Raw genomic sequence first — 20231 nt, 5'->3', positions numbered from 1 at the left:
CACTAAGTGCAGCTTCCAATTTTCATGAAAACAAAATAATAATCTATGATATTGTTCTCCCAGTTTGGGGGTCACAGCCCGCAGTGCTCCGATTACCAATGGCACCACTGTTGCCTTTACTCCCCACATCTTTTCTAGCTCCTCTTTCAGCTCTTGGTATTCTTCCAGCTTCTCTTGTTCCTTCTTCTTGGTGTTGCTGTCGCTCTGGGTTGCTACATCTATCACCACTGCCCTCTTCTGTTGTTTGTCGATCAGCACGATGTCCGGTTGGTTAGCCATCGCCAGTTTGTCAGTCTGGAGTCTGGAAGTCCCACAGGATCTTAGCTCGGTCATTCTCTACCACCTTAGGAGGTGTCTTCTTTTCTGACCTTTGGACTTCAAGCACAAACTCAGTGCAGATGTTTCTGTACAATATGCCAGCCACTTGGTTATGGTGTCCCATGTATGCTCTTCCTGCCTGCATCTTACACCCTGCTGTTATGTGCTGAACTGTCTCAGGAGCATCTTTGCATGATTTTTCATCCTCTTCTTCTGCATTCTTGGGTTTCTGCTGCCTGAAGTTTTCACTTAGCAGCTCATCTCTGGGGCCACTTCAGAACTAGTATCTCCGATTCAAGAGGGTAGAGCTGAGGAAGAAAGTGAGGTGGAAATAACAAAATGCCTCCCAAACAAAAGTTAAGGTCCCAGGAGGATGTAGTTTAGCTGCTCTAAAAGGTGGCCTCCAATCAATCTATAAATCAATATGTTTGCTTTGTTCATTATATTGCCTACATGATTAAAAACAAGAGTAATATGTATTTCCCACACACTGGTCTTCCTCAGGCAAATTAATATTATAAACATAGTCTTCAGTGACACTGAGTCAATTTACTGTGAGAATTCACATGTGAATCTTTTATTTTCCTCTAGGTTCCTCTGGTCATGCACGTGTTGATCCGCCCGCACCGTCCCTCAGACAGGGACGCAGTGCTCACCCTGTTCAGCAACGGCATCCTGGAGCACATCCGTCCATGTTTTTACAACGCCATGACCAGCCCGCTCTACATTGCCATCACCCTGGCTCTCTGTGTCCCTGGCTACCTGCTGGGCTCTGTGTTAGGGGCTGTGGTGTTACCAGGAGCATGGGTGGGCCTCGTATACTACTGCTGCCATGAGCTACATGCCGGCCTTGTCAGGGGGAAACTCCAGACGGACATGCAGGACATCCCTGGGAACTATATGAGCAGACTATGAGCAGACCAGATGACTGTTTCTGGGTGGTGGAGGCTGAGGTTGATGGGAGGGCCCAGATCATGGGTACGGTGGCTGTGGTGGCCAAACAAAGTGGGAAAGAAAGACATGGGGAACTGTTCAGAATGATCATCTCACCATCGTACAGACGGTTGGGCCTGGGCTCAAAGATGACTCAGACTGTTGTTGACTTCTGTAAGGAGCGAGGCTTCTCAAAGGTGGTGCTGGAGACCAGCTCTCCAGCCACCGCTGCTGTGGCCCTGTACGAGAAAATGGGATTCAGACACTTCCCCTCACAGATGGGAACACAGCTCTCTGTTTGGATGCTGGCCAGGGTGACGAGTGTATTCATGGAAAAACACCTGTAGTCCTGAAATAATCCTGATCAGCTGATCAGCTGTCTCTACATTTAACACCTGACTGAAACTATGATCTGTAAGTTTTGTATTACAAACACGTCAGACCAACTTATCTAAATGTTTTAAACATGATGCCCTGCTGTTCCTCTTAAAAGTTTACTGGACTAAAATACGCTGACTGTTATTTGTAGTTCTGTTATTGTACTTAATGTCTTCATTTTTTAACAAATAAATACTGTCTTCAGCTACTGTGATTTTATTTCACATATGACTGATCTCATTTTACACAAAAACATTAAAGTAATAAAACCATTCCTGAAGGTTTTACACCGCTGTATGTTCTGCTTTAACACGTCATCCTGTTTCTAACACTAACTGACTGCAGCCTTTCAAAGACTCTGAACATCCACACAAAAATGTGTAATCCATACAATGTGGGTAAAAAACAGATCCACCCAATCACAGTAAGGTTTCACAAACAGACCTGATGAGCTGATTCAGTGAGGAAGTTTGGGGTTGTCGATTATAAATGATAAACAGCAGAGGGCGCCATTTATCTGAGTAACACTGGAGCACCTGTTTGTGCTGCAACTCAATAGTTTCTGGAGTACTGTATTTGCATGTGTTCCTATTACTGTAGTGAGTATCAAAGCACTTAGTGATTTATCTATTTGTTTATTCGTTTATTTATTTGGATCCCCATTAGTCACTACCAAGGTAGCAACGACTCTTTCTGGGGTCCACACAAGCAAACGTGACATCATACTGTAAAACAAATATGTAATTTAAAATCCAAGGCAAAAATAAAACGATATACAACAAGAAAACAGGAAAACTACAAAGCAATAACCAAAACACAAAAAAACAAACAAAACAAAAACAAACAAACAGAACTAATAGATTAACCACAATAAAACGACTAACGGCACTAATTACAACAATGACAAGTGTCCTTACTGTATTAAAATTGTTATAATAATAATAATAATAATAATAATAATAATAATTATTATTATTATTATATCATTAAAAACTAAAATAAATTGTAAAATAAATAATATTGTAATATTATATATTATAATACTATTATACATAATGGTATAAATAAATAAATAAATAAATAAATATAAACTATAAATAATAATAATAATTACTAATATTATTATTTATTTATTTACAGCTCAAAAGTTGTTGTAAACAGTATATACAATAATTGAGAGTATGAAAAGACCAGGAAAGTTTCACATTAAGTTTCGTACAGTCAGGTATTATGTAACAAACCCTTTTTAATTTAGGCCATTGTTCTGTACCTTCAGGTATTTCTTTAACGTCTGTTTATAAACAGCTACCCTTGATACACGTGTAATATCTGATGGCACACCATTCCATAATTTAACTCCCCTGAACGTAACAGTACCTTGCATTGCATTTGTTTTTGAAACAGGAAGTAAAAAACAACAACATCTTGCTGCATGCCTTGTATTAACTTCTCACTTTCAAACATCAAAAGGTACATTTTAAAACTCTGACACTCACTCAGGGAGGCTCAGGGAAAATATTTGTGGCTTTGGGGAGAGTAAAAAAATGATGTCACACCCCAGCCACCCCTCCCCTCCTGTGATAAGTAACCAACAGTCCCTTTCTCCCATGAACCATGGTCATGTCCTTATCATGTGCCATGTCATGTAAACCAGGGGAATATAGGACCCTTAGGTTATGACTGAGCTGCTTCCTAACAAGGAGGACCTGTTTCATAAGCTGCCTGAGTAACGTAAGTAACAGAGTCTCATTTTGTTTCATTAAAATGTGTTGTAATGTCGCTAGCAGGGGCGGCACGGTGGTGTGGTGGTTAGCACTCTCGCCTCACAGCAAGAGGGTTGCCGGTTCAATCTCGAGCGTGGGAGCCCTTCTGTGCGGAGTTTGCATGTTCTCCCCGTGTCAGCGTGGGTTCTCTCCAGGTACTCCGGCTTCCTCCCACAGTCCAGAGACATGCAGATTGGGGACTAGGTTAATTGATAACTCTAAATTGGCCGTAGGTGTGAATGTGAGCGTGAATGGTTGTCTGTCTCTATGTGTCAGCCCTGTGATAGTCTGGCGACCTGTCCAGGGTGTACCCTGCCTCTCGCCTGATGTCAGCTGGGATAGGCTCCAGCCCCCCCCCCGCGACCCTCAAGAGGATGAAGCGGTTAGAAGATGAATGAATGAATGTCGCTAGCAGGCCGTGAAGTCACGCTGAGTGGTGTTAAAGTGTGTTTTGCAGAGAGTTTCCTCATAAGCAAACCTTCATAGGTTACTAAAGTGAAGGCATGGCGTCAGTTTAGTGCTGCTGGACATGTTACCAGTCGACTAACAGGTTAAGTTAGCACAGGAGACTGTTTATAACACTGTAAAGATATACTGAAAACATGCATTTTGTGCCATTTCAATCAGACCCACTGGATGATCCTGCACACCTGGTATGGATGCACGTGAGGGCTCAGGGTTCAGGTTGCAGGAGCAAGTTAAACATTAAGGGGCCTAATGTATGTGAAATGCTGCTTCAGAGGCTTTTCCTCTCTGACCAGAAAACAGCTCTCAGACAGTACAAAGAATACTTACTGTGGTCACATTTCAAGATACTGAACACTGTGCAAAATAATGCTGTATCAGCAGCTGCATCAGACTTCCCTGTTTGCTAAGGCACTGCCAAGTGCCAACATGATCTGTAAATGGTCTGTAAGGCAGAGAATAACTTGAATTCCTTCCTCAGTAGCTTTGACTTTGTTGTCTTCCACTGTTGATCTGTTTAGTAAAAGCTTTATGTTGTCAGAATGCACTTCTTTACACTAAAAGAAAGGGAAACATTACGAGGTGTTGTTATTTACAGGTTATTCTGCAATCAATCAAACTTTTATCAGTCAAACTTTATTTGTATAGCACTTTTCATACATTAAAAATGCAGCACAAAGTGCTTCACAGAATAAAAACAAACAAAAATAATACATACATATTGAAAACCCGCCCCTCCCACCCCCACATATAAACACACACACATGACTAAAAGACTAAAAGGCAATATGATAACATAAAACAAGTATGAGATAAAGTAATGATAAAATGCATAAAAATGTAAGATTAGGAAAAATTTAAGATTTAAAGAGTAAAATAATATTAATAATAATAATAAATAAATAAATAAATGAAGATTTAGAAACTAAAATGCATAAAGATTTAAAAATAAATCATTTAAAAGCATTAGAAAGTAAAAAGAACATATAATAGAAGAATTAAAAGAGTAAAAGAAATCAGTTAAAAGCTAAATTAAAAAGGTGAGTCTTGAGCCTCCTTTTAAAAACATCAACAGTCTCTGCAGTCCTGATGCTCTCTGGCAGGCTGTTCCATAAGTGAGGGCCATAATGGCTGAATGCAGCCTCCCCGTGGGTTTTTGTTCTAACTCTTGGAACAATTAAAAGGCCGGTGCCGGAGGACCTCAGGATCCGCGAGGGTTGATATGATAAAAGCAGGTCAGATAAATAAGATGGCCCAAGGCCGTTAAGACATTTAAAAACTAATAAAAGAACCTTAAAATCGATCCTGAAACACACGGGGAGCCAATGCAGCGATTGTAAAACTGGTGAAATGTGCTCCCGCCCTCTGGTCCTTGTGTGGCTGAGTTTTGGAGTAGCTGCAGGTTAGAGATGGTCTTTTTGGGAAGACCAGACAGCAGGGCATTACAGTAATCTAAACGACAAGAGATAAAAGCATGCATCAGCACCTCCGTGTTAGCCTGAGAGAGAAACGGTTATTCTGCAATGGTTTTACAGTTCTGGCCCAGCTGAGGTCAGACTGGGCTGTATGTGGTCCATGACCTAAAAAGAGTTTGACACCCCTGCTGCAAAAGAACTTATAAAAACAGTCATAACAGCGGCGTAAATATAGACAGTGGGGCCACCGCAGGACTACAGACAGACTCACATCAAATTAAAAACCATCTCTGTCATGATTTTCAATTCTTCTCTCTTTCTTTTTTTTTTTTGTAAAATAATCAGTAGCATTCTTTAACAAAATATATGTTTATTCTAAATAAACTTTAAAAACAGAATAAACTAAAAAATCTGTTAAATTAAATAAATGATTCCTTATTTTCATTCATATTTTTGTCATATACAGGTATTCAGCATGTATGTAGTGACTACAATCAATGAAAAAAGCTAGGCTCTTAACTGTGACACATTCAAAGACATCCATGCCGAAGTCCAAACTGAAGCAAAATGGGATGAAACAAAATAATGGCAAAACAAAATGGCATCGCCCCCTCCTATATAATTGATTCCCTATCACCGTATGTCCCTCTAGAACCCTGAGATCCTGTATGTTTGTATATATGTTTTTTTTTAAATTAATGCTTGATAAATTACTGATAGATAAATGTACTTATTCTTCTCTTTTCTCTTTGAACGAGTGTTGTATAATTGCATGGTTTTATTTCTTTGCTGTTGGTTTCTGCCGTCTAAATTGTAAAGCACTTTATGTGCATGAAAGGTGCTATATAAATAAAGGGTAACACTTTACTTGAAGGTATCTACATAAGAGTGACATGACAATGTCATAACTATGACATGACACGGTCATGAACCTGTCATGAACATTATGTACATGTTATAAACGTTCATGACTACTGTCATTAGGTGTCATTCAGTTTTTGTAATGACAAGTTGACATTGTTTGGGTTGTCTTGATTATGACAACTTGACATCGATTAAAGTGACATTACCAGAGGTTGTCTTTGTCATGACAAGCTGACATTAAATTTGTTTGGGATGTCCTTATTATGACAACTTGACATTAACCAGGATGACATTACCAGAAGAACTTGACATTAACAAGAAATGCACCTCTTTTGGTGTTTATGACAAGTTGACATAATGATTATTATTGTCATGATAAAGACATCTTCTGCTAATGTCATCCTGGTTAATGTCAAGTTGTCAGTATAGGGACATCCCAAACAAATTTAATGTCAACTTGTCATGACAAAGACAACTTCTGGTAATGTCACTTTAATTAATGTCAAGTTGTCATAATCAAGACAACCCAAACAATGTCAACTTGTCATTACAAAAACCCAATGACACTTAATGACAGCAGTCATAAACATTTATGACATGTACATAATGTTTATGACACGTACATAATGTTAATGACAGGTTCATGACAGTGTCATGTCACCCTTATGTAGATACCTTCAAGTAAAGTGTTACCAAATACAGGTAATTCATTCAAATTATTTTATTATTCATTCAAAAAACAGAGGTTAAATACATATTCTGGCTTCTACATGTATGGTAATATATTGTCTAATGTCAAGTCTCTATTTGATCATGTGACAGGATGATACGATACAGTAGCTAGTTAGGCACAAAATGTGACAAGCTGAGCACATCTTACACGTTCAATGAGCAGTCATGATATTTAAAGAGAAAAGCGGCAAAAAGAAAGGATAAAGAAACAAACAGGAGGAAAAGTAGCAAAGCTCTTACCTTACACCTCTGTGTCAAAGTTTTCTCAAGCAAGTAGCTTCAGCAGAGCGCATGGCTGTCACAGAGTTGATACCTGAAAAATGATTGTGACGGGAAATCAGTGATTGATGACACTGCCAGGAAGCAAAACAGCTGCCACAAATAATCAGATTACAATGATTTCTTTGTTTATCTGTTAGTGTGGTGAGACTTTTTTGACTAATGGATTGTTTTGTCAGAAAAATGTCTGCTCCAATTTTCCAGAGTCCACGGTCTTTATAAAGCTCATTCTGCTCTACATCCATAAATACTCAATATAACATGATACTGCAAAGAGAAAAGCAGCGAATCCTCACATGAGAAAACGGAAGTAGTAAATATTTGGTATTTTTGCGGATATATGACTAAACTTGGTAATAAATGATCAAAATTGTCTGATATTCAAGTAACTGATGCTCAATATCTGTGAACACCCACTAATTTAAGAAGTATTTTCTTAAGCATCTACATTAATGCACTTTTCAAAATGTTTCCATGTTTTGTTTTTGAGACTATGAGCTGACTTAATTTCAAAAATATAACATAAATGATCACACTCAGTTAACTTATGTGTGAATCTTTTATTTTCCTCTAGTTTCCTCTGGTCATGCAGGTGTTGATCCGCCCGTACCGTCCCTCAGACAAGGACGCAGTGCTCACCCTGTTCAGCAACGGCATCCTAGAGCACATTCGTCCATGTTTTTACAACGCCATGACTGGCCCTCTCTACATCGCCATCACCCTGGCTCTCTGTGTCCCTGGCTACCTGCTCGACTCTATGTTAGGGGCTGTGGTGTTACCAGGAGCATGGGTGGGCCTCGTATACTACTGCTGCCATGAGCTATATGCCGGCTACGTCAGGGAGAAACTCCAGACGGACATGCAGGACATCCCAGGGAACTATATGAGCAGACCAGATGACTGTTTCTGGGTGGCGGAGGCTGAGGTTGATGGGAGGGCCCAGATCATGGGTACGGTGGCTGTGGTGGCCAAACAAAGTGGGAAAGAAAGACATGGGGAACTGTTCAGAATGATCATCTCATCATTGTACAGACGGTTGGGCCTGGGCTCGAAGTTGACTCAGACTGTGGTGGACTTCTGTAAAGAACGAAGCTTCTCCAAGGTGGTGCTGGAGACCAGCTCCACTCAGACAGCTGGTGTGGCCCTGTACGAGAAACTGGGGTTCAGACACTTCCGCTCACACACTAAAACCCATTCTGCTCGTTGGAAGGTAAAGCTGACCGGGGTGACGATTTTATTGATGGAAAAACACCTGTAGACCTAAAATACCTCTGTAGCATTAATAACTGGACCGTCTGTGAGCTTTATCTCATAAACGCAGTCAGTGTTTTAGCTGTGAAGAAAAAGAAAACACTAAGTCTCAGGTAGAGCAAAGATAAGGAGCTTTTTCCTTTTCCTGTAAGACCAACTTTTATTAATGTTTTAAACACGATGAATGAACCGTTGATTGCACAGTTGAAACTAGTATGAAAACTAGTTTCCACTATTTTTGTACACAAATGATCAATCATGTGATTGTTTTTCACACAAAACCATGTAAGAAATAAAACCACTCCAAAGGTTTTACACTGCTGTATGTCTTGCTTTGACACATTGCTCTCTTTCCAACACTCTCATGCACTGACTGCAGCCTTTTAAAGGCCCTCAACACCCACACAGGTGTTAATACATATTGTGGTTGATGAGACTTCTGCTCAGGTCTGCTGGTGCCACAGGAAGGCACCAAACTTAAACCAATAGGAATAATAAAGATGCAACTTAATCTCAACCAGGTGCAGGAGAGTCTAACAGGAGAGTCAAACCCAGTCCTCAGCTCATATCTCTTATATCCTGTTCACTCATACTCCCTTTATCAGGAGTCGGCAACCTTTACTATGAAAAGAGCCACATGGAGCCACAAGACAGAGGCTATTTGGGCCTTATAATAGAGGTAACACAGCCATCCATCCATCCATTTTCGTAACCACTTATCCTCTTGAGGGTCGCGGGGGGCTGGAGCCTATCCCAGCTGACATTGAGCGGGAGGCAGGGTACACCCTGGACAGGTCGCCAGACTATCACAGAGCTGACACATAGAGACAAACAACCATTCACACTCACATTCACACCTACGGCCAATTTAGAGTCACTAGTTACCCTGCATGTCTTTGGACTGTGGGAGGAAGCCAGAGTATCTGGAAAAAACCCACGGTAACATGGGGAGAACATGCAAACTCTCTCCTGGGATTGAACCAGGAACCCTCTTGCTGTGAGGTGACAGTGCTAACCACTACACCACCGTGCCACCCCCAGTAACACAGCCAATAAAGTCTGAATTAGCCTTTTACTGTTATTTATTGATCTAAATGAGCATTCATTAATATGTTTTACTACAAGGGTGCTACTCTTAACTGAGCTATGTATTATAATTTGGTGATTTTAACTTTGTAGAGTTGGTGGTGAAAGCAAATAAATTATCTGGTTCCCTCTTTTAGGAATTTGAATCCATAGCCTAGCTACAGAAACTTAAGACTAGTCACTGCTGTTGAGGTTCAGCAAAATTTAGAGGCAAAGCGCCACTCTGTAGTTGCATTATGCACATTTTAGTTGACAATCTGTTGTGTTTATTCAGTGGAAAGGCTGCACATTTTATAATTGGAGAATGAAGAATTTCTGTAGGCCTGCAACAATGATAGATTAATTTTAAAATGTTAAAAAAACATGATTTTCTTGTTGTCAAGGCCACAGGGAGCCAGTGGAGAGTGGCTAAAGGGACGCATGTGGCTCCAAAGCTGTGGGTTGCCTGCCCCTGCCCTATATGGATTCTGCTGGCTGATTACACACAATGTATAATGAGTTTATTGTTGACATGCTGGTTGTAAAACCTGCTGCGGCTCATCTTGTCTTTACACTCTGTCCTTTAAAAGCAGTTATGGTTTATGGTGCAGACAATGATTTACATGATTTATCAGCTTGCTCTCTGACAGCTTTTTACATGACACTGTTCTTCAGGAATCTTGTATGAGTCTGCCATTTTGACACGAGCCACGGTCAAAACTTTGTAATCGACATCATGTTGGTAAAAAATAAACAAAACATATCCATATCCTCTCATACCCAATAGACATACTAACCTTTACCAAACAAGCCTTGTTTCAGCAAAGATGGTGGGAGAAATCATGAACAGTAGAGGGAGACATTTATCTAAGTAACACTGAAGCACCTGTGTGTAATGTAACTCAGTTTGTGGGGTTATTTGTATTTGCAGTATTTACAGTACATGATTACGTGTCCTTTTATCTGATTATCCGACTATACAATAAAAGTTAAGGGAATGCGTTTGTATTTAAAAAGTTCATAATGTTCAAAAGCACTGACAGAAATTAAAAGAAAAATAAGCCCATAGTTTTGGGTTTATGTGAAAACTGAAGTGGTGATTCACTGTGTTTAACCTTTGAGGCCATACTGTAGCTGCAGTGTGTTTAAAGGCACAGTTTGTAGAATCTTTGTATAATTTTATACCGTAATTCAAATTACCCTGTTTATATGAACAAACACATCACCAGGATGCTAGTGTTCATGTAAATACACTCTCTGTGTGTCACAGTGTGTGTGTGTTTTATCATTATACCACCGGGAGGCGCCAAATGTTTGACATCCAAAAAGCTTTAGACGCCACACTATAAAATTCCATTCCAGTTGGAGGCACTCTGTGTCAACGTTGTTTCCATGTTTGCACTGTGTAGGATTCCTTAAAATGCTTCATGTGTTCCATCTCACAGGACACACATCTTAGGTGGTGAGCAGATACCTGAATGTGGACCGTGTGGAGAAAAGAAGCTGTCTGAGGAGTTAAAATTCAGCCTGTTGCATGATCAGCTGCAGCTGTATTAGCAATAAAAAAATCTTCAGCTTTCCCAGGATGAGAAAACAACCCACTGCTATTACACAATGTTAGCATGTTATGTAGGTACTGAAGAAGTGCTGTGAGTCAAATAAATATTTTTTACCATGACCTGAATTATCCTCAGGACTCTCCTTCTCCAAAGAACAAACAGACCAGGTGATTTAAACCTTTTAAAACACTGAATAAAGCAGTTTCAAGTTAAAAATCACTGTTTTTCTGATGCTGCTTGTCACGGAGGGGCAGACATGTAAACATGAATGGCCCTATCTAAAGCCAGTGTCTGGTTTGTCTGTTCTGGGCAACTGTAGAAACATGGCGTTGCAACATGGTGAACTCCATGGATAAAGACCTGCTCCTTATGTCAATATAAACAGCTCATTTTAAGGTAACAAATACACAGTGATTCTTATTTTCAGGTGATTATACACTAAAGAAAACCCCTAAGTCCTACACAGTGGACCTTTAATTGACATTTTTAATGCAGGACTCTTATTTGTATTGAAGCTTTTTTATATTGTAGTAATGCTTCTTTTACTTAAGTAAAAGATCTGAACTATTTTTCCACCACTCACCAAGATTTATTTGTTGTAATTTTTGCAGAGCATTTCATGAACAATTTTTCTGGAGGAATCAAATGACAGACCTCTCAAAGTGTCCCATGGGCTCCAACTGGGAAAACACACACACACACACACACACACACACACACACACACACACACACACACACACACACACACACACCTATCCCACATGTGTTTTTGTGCTGATGGACTTAACCAGCAGAAGACCAGTCAACAAGTCACACAGCAGGACACATGACTGCAGGCCCCGTTGAAACAACACAGCTCTGCTGTAATAAATACTTTCTGTTATTATGAACCTCTGAAATAATCCAGTCAGACTTTCATTAATGTTTAATTTGAATTGAACTCTACATGCACAAACTATTTTCTTGAGGAAGTTTTGGTTATTTCATTTGAGATTTCTGAATTTCTTTGTTTCTCTGAGCTCTTTTTGCTGGTTTGAAATGGGCGGGCTCATTTATGTCACAAACTATTTTGCACCAATCAGGATTTAGTAAAGTCTAATGATGCAGATGAGCTGATTTTTTTAATCTAAAGAGATAGTTTGGATTTTTTTAAGTGAGGTTGTATGAGATTAACTAATTATCCAGTGTATTACCTACAGTACAGTACGGTACTCCTGTTTTCCGTCTTTATGCTAAGCTAAGCTAAGCTAAGCTAAGCTAAGCTAACTAGCCGGTCCCTATAGCTTCATATTTACTATACACATAGTAATATATACACACTCAGTGGTCATTTGTTTAAGTACACTTGCACAATCTAATGTAATTCAATACAGCAGCTAGAATAATCCAGATGAGCTAAAAAGCTCATTTTAAAACACTATAAAAAAACCAGAGGCCTCTACTTTACAGACTTGGAAAGTACTGATGAGATATTATTTGACCATAGAAATGACATTGTCTGAGGACAACAATAAAACAAAGTAATTTAATGAGAAATAGAAGGACATTTACAAGGCCCTAAAAGACTAATAAAATATTTATATATTATAATATTGATAAAATTAATTAAAAAAAAAAAAAAAAAAGAAGAAAAAGGCTGGCATGACTGGGAAGGGGAAGGGGGATCCGATAGAGTATACAGGACATTGTGTTACACCCAACCCTTGGGCAGCTGAGCCTGGTCTCACTCTGAAGTTGTCAAAATCTGGTGCTTGGACTGTAGCTATGTTTCCATCCAAAATTCGAATGATTGGGAAATGCGCATTAAAAGAAATACGAATCCTGTGTGTTTCCATTAAATGTACGAGCTTGAAAACTACGAACTCGCGCGAGTTTTCCGCAGAACAGGAAACAAAATAAGTCTCGCATTCTTCTTCTTCTATGTTTTCTGGCGGTTGGCAACCAGCTTGTAAATGCATTACCGCCTTCCCGACCTGGAGTGTGGATATCACCATGGAGAGAGGTGCACTACGTCAGACTTAATTCGAACATACTGTTTCCATCCCCCGTTTTGCGAATCAACATTTTTTCGAATCAACCAAAACCCAGCTAAAGCGAGCGTATTTTGCTTTGTGCTAATCAGGGGATTTTAATTCGAATTTTGGCGTTTCCATCATAATTTTCTGGTGCGATACTTCTAGATGTGCATCTAAACAGGCTGATGGAAACATGGCTAGTGACTTGCAGCGTCAGAAACCAACAAAAAAGGCCTTCTTAAACATCGGCATGATACGCTGCCACTTACCCTTAATGGCGCCCAGCAGTGTCAGGGGGAAACACAGCGGGACAAGGACAAAAGTCAAGGCAGCAAAAGTCCAAGTGAGGCACACTGGAGGGGTGTTGGATGGGTCCAAAAAACATGGACTTTCACCCGAGAGAGTTGTGTTCACATCCCGTAAAATTTTAAAGCCAAACCCTGTTCTCTTGCATGTCATATGTGGACGTGGAAAGTCCATGACCAAAATGTCAATATGTGACAAGGTTGGAGTGAGAATGTGCTGGGCGGCCCTATAGGGAAAAAAAAAAAAACTCCAACACTGACCCAAAATAACCACATAAACACATTTAAAACACTCATATCCATGGGATTTATCACAAATAAAACAAGCAAACAAGACAACAAAAATCCCAGGCTGAGAGGCAGCAGGACCAGCAGTCCCCACACCAGAGGCCTCTCTCCTCTGCTGCTGGCACAGGAGCTCTTCCGCACCTCCTCCATGCCCCGTGCACTGCACGTCGTTAAGTAATGCAGCACACCTGGGCAGATCTACACTGGAGATCACCTCTCTAAGTTAGTAAATTCTATACTATCTTATTCATCAAAGTACTGTACACGTTTGTCAGAGTGAAATTGTAAGCAGACCTCATGATGGAAAGCATGAAATCAAATAAAGATAAATATTTTTAAAAGAAAACAGCAGCTAAATACAATTTTGTGTTTAACTTAAGCCCATAATATTGAACTTTCCCTGTAAACGTATTGGATAAATGTCTTTATAAGTGTCCGCACTGTAATTTTTCAACTATTTTCATGTGGTTTAAGAAAAGAATAAATGATTAAAATGTTCTCCACTTGGGCACACAGCAGATATCATCACCTTCATAAAGAGGTGGCGGATTATTTGAGCATCCATCTCAGTGCATCTCCACTTCACCTCTTTGATCTTCCAAATCCCCCTTCTCCACATCCCCGTACCCACAAAGCTGACACATGACACTTGTTTTGAGTTCACCTCCACACACATTTCAGGTGAATGACACTTGGCAGCTGTCCAAAGCAAAGAGTGAGATTGAGAAACCAGAGGTGAAGTTACTCCTGACTGTGTTATAACACTTGGCAGTGTGTTTGTGTGCTCTCTGTGTCCATCAAAGGCTTTGAGTTCAACACTTGTGGAGAAAAAAAAAGACAAACAGGATGGCAATATTGAATCTGTGTCAGTTGTTGGAGAGGCTGAAGGGGACAAACATATCAAGGTTTGTACTGTTAAAGGGCCCTAGCATGTGAGTCAACACACAGCATGTGTACACTGTGTGATATTATCCAAAGAAGAGAAAACTGTACACACTGTGCATTTACAGATACGCCAGGGGAATGTCTTCTGGTTTTTATGTGGTACTTTTTACGCTTACTAAAGAACTTACACAACAAACAGGTCCCTCTAATTTCAATAATCTAATGAGGAAGACACCAGAATGAGAAAAAGTCATTTAATGGTAAACAGGATAAAACCAATGATGATTGGAGCCTAGTGAACATGGAATAAACATGGGGGAAAAAAAGTAAAAATGAACACTACAAAAAAGATAAAGCTCTGCAAGTGAATAACATAATAACAAATCTTCCATGACAAATAAAATTGATGTGTAAATATGTATCAGATATGTCACATAATGTACTTTAATTTGTTATTAGATGAAATTTGGCTGTAGATGAAAAAAAATTTTATCTGATAAATGACACACAGAAGTAAAAGACAAAAGATAATAAAACACAGCTCATGTTTTGGTGAAAAAAAAAAAAAAGCATAATTAAGAGGGTATGCCTTTAAATCAACACCCCAAAAAATAAAAAATATGATATATTAAAATAAAGATATCAATAATGCTTCCTGATCCTTGAAGAGTGTGTCGAAAAACGTCCTAAAATGGGCATAAACTTCGAGTCAAGCGTCAGAAAAGCAGCAAAACAGGACTCTGGAGCTTTGAAGAAAAACATAAAGAAAATAACTAAGCGGTCATCCAAAGGTTTTTCATCACACCTGAATCACATTAATTATCAATGCACACTGTGATTAAATCTGTAGAAAGCCTACTGCTATATTTATTCCTCTTGTTTAGACTACTTCAGCCCTATCCCGCCTGCAGCTTGTTCAAAACGCTGCAGCGAGACACCTCACTGGTATCAGGATCTGGTTACCAGTGACGTACAGAATTGATTTTAAAATTCTTTTATTTGTTTTAAAAGCACTGCATGGACGTGCACCTGCGTACATCTCTGAACTCATCCTCTATTCCACCTCCTGACCCTTCAGATCTGTTGACCAATCACTGCTCTCCATTCCACACACCCGATTAACAACTAAAGGTGATGGAGCATTTTCTGTTCCTTAAACTGTGGAGTTGTCAGATCTTCCCCCTTTTATTGATACGTTACATCTCTTCTCTTACGTCTTTTAATTATCATTAGGGTGACATACCTGACCACACTGTACTTTCTGTGCTTTTGATTTTTGATTTTGTTGTTTGTGCAGTGCTTTATAATGTTGTCAAAATATTGTATGCTCTTATTAATCTTAGTTACATTCTCCTATTTATGCTGTTTTATTTGATCCTTCCTGTGTTTTTTTTTTTTTTAAGATTTATTTATTTGTGAAGCACTTTGGTCAACATTTGTTGTTTTCAGATGTGCTCTATAAATTAATCTGACTTGTTATTACATTTAATTTAATATAAATCTCCAATGAGTAAAAGAGTGATATAGATTTAATTGCCTCAAAGTGAAACATTTTCCGGCAGGATAAAAATCACTTTCAGGTTTGTGTTAAAAATCCCTCAGATTAGGGAGATACTCTCTGTGTCTTCAAGGTTTTCATTTTGTGGATTTCAGAACAAATTTGGTATCTCTTAATGTTTCATGTCATCAAACTTTTCCAAAACTACTTTCGTCAATGGAAAATAATTCTTTCAGTCTTCTATCGCAGTTAAACTAGAATTCTGCTGTTGACTCCTCGCTGTCTTCACACTTAAAAACTGTCAGAAATCCGACGGCCCGCCCACGGGCTCTCCTCAGGGCATTGTTGATGATTATGATATGTGAAACAGCTGCTGTATTTGTTGTTGTTTAAGTGCTTTACTCATATGACATATCGTTTGAAAGCTATGCTCCTCACGGTGCCATTAATGCTGACTATTTCAAGATACAACCACCACAGCAGGCTCAATAAACAGTTATAACCCTTCTATGAGACATTATCATAATCCACAGATCCATTTTGTCCAGACTGAATCACAGCTAACAGTGTGTGAAAATCACACACTCAGTACGTTTACATGCAGCTTGAGAAAATCAAATTATTGGCTTAGTCTGAATGAAACCAGACTTTCTGTAGCTCGACTAACGCACCTAGATAACTCAGTTGAAAATCCACTGTTGCGTTGTTCATCACTTTTTCTTTTGCAGGCTTTCACCCGGAAGAAGAAGGAGATGACGTAAGGCAGTTCAGTATATAGCAGTGCAGTAACTCCCGGAAAAACAAACAAACAAACACCGTGGCAACCGAGAAGCAGAAGGTGCACTTCTGGACGGACGAGGAAACTACATTCATGCTCCGCCATCTTCATTCATCGTTAGCTTCCTCTTCGGGTCTACCAGAACTAGTTCAAACCGCACTATATTAAAAGGACACAGCGCCGCCTATCGAGGCGGAGTCAGACGTCCTTGGTCAGAAATTCGATTTTCTCTTCTGCATGTATACTCAGACAAGACAAATAGTCCGACTTGACTGATTTGCTGAGCTATGAGCTTAGCTCGACTACTGCGTGTGTGTAAACGTACTGACTGACAGCAGTCCCGATGAGCTAAATTCAGCTTAAATATTTATTTCAAACACATCTTTACTTCCATAGATATCCATGAACTGCTGTTGCATTGTTTCAAACATTAGTATTTCTCCACATATTATCCATAATTTCTCTGTCCTGTTTTTTTTTTTTTTCAGATGTCAGTGTAATATTTTGCATCAATAGATGCCCATCCCAAATGGCCTTATCAGCTGCGCAAAACTAGCACAACTCACCCTCCATAGCAATTCGGAGAGAAAAGTTTGCTAGAGCGTTTTTGTTTTGTTTTTTGCTTCTCAACAGCTCATGGAGCTCCCCGGAGTGCGCACTGCTACATCCTGCAGAACCACACCCATCTAGGTGAAACCCTGTGATTTTAGGTAGTCCTGGGGATAACTGTAACAGAGAAGAGTGGCACTTACGAGTGAGAAAAATCATCAATAAAAGCTTCTAAACACAACCGGACATATTCTAGCAGGAATATGATTCAAAATCCTGGAGAAACATGTTTTCCTGACATTAGCATGTAAAAATCTGGCACACCATGATGTTATGCTGTAGCAAGAGCAGCAAAAACTGCAAATGGAAATGTTCAGAACATTGAGGTTTTTGCTCACACTGCCAACATTTGTCACTTTGGCCACATTTAATATGTACATCTGTTGTTGTAATACACTATAAGACATAAAATGTGGAAAAGCATAACAGGTCCCCTCTGATAGACCAGTCAGGGCTGCAGCTGCTTCATCGTGTGATGTCTGCAGCTTGGCAAAGACACAAAAATCCACAAGAAAACAATTTTGTTCAGATGAAATTGGGAAATCTTAAAACTGAGAGGGTCAAGAATTCAGCCAAAGGAGCCTCATAAGTTTGAATCTGCTGTTTTGAACAATGTATTGCAAGTGTTGCATTGCATTACCTTACGCAACAGGCCAACTTGCGCCCACACACACACACACACACACACACGTGCACGTGTCCAACAAATGGAACAGCGGGTTCACAACAAGCTGCTAGTTGCCTTGGCTAAAAACCTCGAATTGCACAAAACTGGAGGACAAATGCCCAAGTACACACACGTACACAGCTGCCAAAATGTGTAACAGCTATTTGATCAGGTCATGTTGACAGATTGACCTTTTAATGATAAACAGATGGACATCTCCTCTGTGCTCCCCGGGAGGCAGCAGACCACAGGGCCCTGACTTCCTCTGCAGGCCGTTAATAGAGAACACAGCTCGGGTCAAACAAATAAACATGCTGCCGTCGACGCACACAAACCTCCCATCCCCAAGTTTATCATTTGTGGGTTTTTTTTTTTTTTTTACCGTAAATGGACGGCATGTACAAAATGTTTTTCTGACCTGTGACCCTCTGAGCGAAAAGCTCGATAAGACATTAGTCAGCTTAAAAAAAGAGGCCAGTTAAACATGTTTACTCAGTTTCATTATGATGACAGACACTGTAAAGAAAACATGCTATATCATGTATTCAGACTGTATATTAATACTTACGGTCAGTGGCTTTTGAAAGTATACACTTTCTACCCACTGTACTGTGTTTATAATTTGTTTAAGAATTTATTAAATTTACCTTTATGGCAATTAATTCTACTCACAACAACACATAATGACAGAGTTAAGACATTTTAAGAGAATTTTACTAATTCATTAAAAAAAAGAAAAATTCAAAATCTAGACAGGATGCACCTGAGCTCAAAAAAATATAATATATATTTTTGGATTTTCAACAACTTCGCAAGAAAAAAAAAAAAAGCTATAAGTATTTTTATGCTTTGCTGGTTCTTGTAATATGGTGAAAATATGATTTTTATTTTGATAAATTTGCAAATAATTATAAAAATGTCTATATATATATATATACATATATATATAATTGTATGTATGTATGTATGTATGTATACTTCTTATAAACACTATTTAAAAAGTTTTATCATGAATGAAATTTAACAAAACTTAAAAATGTATCAGACATTTGAAGGAATGCATTTGATTGTATTTTAACCTTAATTGTACAATGTCACAAATCTCTTGTTGAAAAAATAAATAAATAAAACTCCTGACCTTGACAGGTTTTTCTGTGACTTTGGAAACAACAGCTGACCAAACAATGTCAACTCATGATCCACTTCTCTTTAAACGGGCACTGTGTAGGAATTTCTCCCATCTAGTGTTGAGATTGTATATTGCATTCAAACAGATAACGCACTCTAGAGCATCACTGTTTCAAACGCGTATTGCAACAATGGTAGCCACTGTGTACCAAAAAGCTATGATAACATTGATGAAACCATGTCATCCAATACTTCATGGAGTATTCATTCAGGGTCCTACACAGACACACGCGACGCGAGTTGACAAACCCCCTCCTCACCATGTTGGCTGTGTTTACAACGTAGGACTGTTGGGGTGGGTGTAAATCGAAACAAACCAATCACGTCTTGTCTTTTGACAACTGACAAGTGGCTAACAGCACTAACAGCGGCTAACAGCTGTTAGCGGCGCTGGTCGCTAACAGCTGTTAGCCGCTGTTAGCTGTGATTCTCCTTCAGCAGCTCTCTCCACCTGGGAAAGGCTACCCCGATGTTGACCCTCGTTTTTTGAAATCGCCGGTCACGTTGCCTTTTTGCCTTTTTTCAAATGCACCGGCACTTGTGACTAGCCTGCTTGCTGCTGCTTTTCGTCACTCTACCTGCAGGCGGAAACCGGAAACCGACAAGTGAAAACGCGAAAGGCGATTCCGTATTTCTCAAGTATGTCCCTGTACGTACCTGTATTTTCAAGATGGCGCACGTACATGATGAGACACCGGTCGCAATGTATATGTAAATGAGAATTTCGGAGCTTACGGACATACTTAGATACGCTGATGGAGGTAAATACACATGTGCTAGGACACACTTTTGACTGCAAAATTTGTTTGTCTCAAAGAACAACTGAAAATGTTACACATAGTGCCTTTAAGTCTTGTCTTATGTAAAGTACTTTGATGTTTAAAGGTATCACATAGGTTTCTGTGATGTCACCCACTGGTTTGTGGACTCCTGTTCTGAAGCCTCGAATTCAGCAAGTCGGCCATCTCCATCTT

The 20231-nt window shown here is 39.4% G+C and overlaps 1 protein-coding gene, 1 long non-coding RNA gene and 1 pseudogene across 2 annotated transcripts; 2 read left to right on the top strand and 1 right to left on the bottom strand.

Moving 5' to 3' along the window:
• The first annotated feature begins 921 nt into the window (after positions 1–921).
• LOC126386123 (probable N-acetyltransferase camello) lies at positions 922–1627 on the top strand (annotated as a pseudogene).
• Positions 1628–3226: 1599 nt separating this feature from the next.
• Positions 3227–8702, top strand: LOC126386124 (probable N-acetyltransferase camello). The gene is made up of 2 exons (XM_050038270.1): positions 3227–3360; positions 7722–8702. Exon 2 carries the CDS (start codon positions 7734–7736, stop codon positions 8403–8405), a length of 672 nt encoding a protein of 223 aa, XP_049894227.1. The 5' UTR covers positions 3227–3360; positions 7722–7733; the 3' UTR covers positions 8406–8702.
• On the bottom strand, positions 4775–13504 carry LOC126386127 (uncharacterized). Its single transcript, XR_007569465.1, has 3 exons — positions 13309–13504; positions 7109–7181; positions 4775–5309 (listed from the first exon to the last, which is right to left on the bottom strand). It is a non-coding gene; the product is annotated as an uncharacterized LOC126386127 (long non-coding RNA).
• Between the last annotated feature and the right edge of the window lie 6727 nt (positions 13505–20231).

This window comes from Epinephelus moara, chromosome 24 (genome assembly GCF_006386435.1).
Source record: "Epinephelus moara isolate mb chromosome 24, YSFRI_EMoa_1.0, whole genome shotgun sequence".
NCBI lineage: Eukaryota > Metazoa > Chordata > Actinopteri > Perciformes > Serranidae > Epinephelus > Epinephelus moara.
Note: the sequence above shows the minus strand (reverse complement) of the source record. Positions and strands in the feature narration are given on the sequence as shown.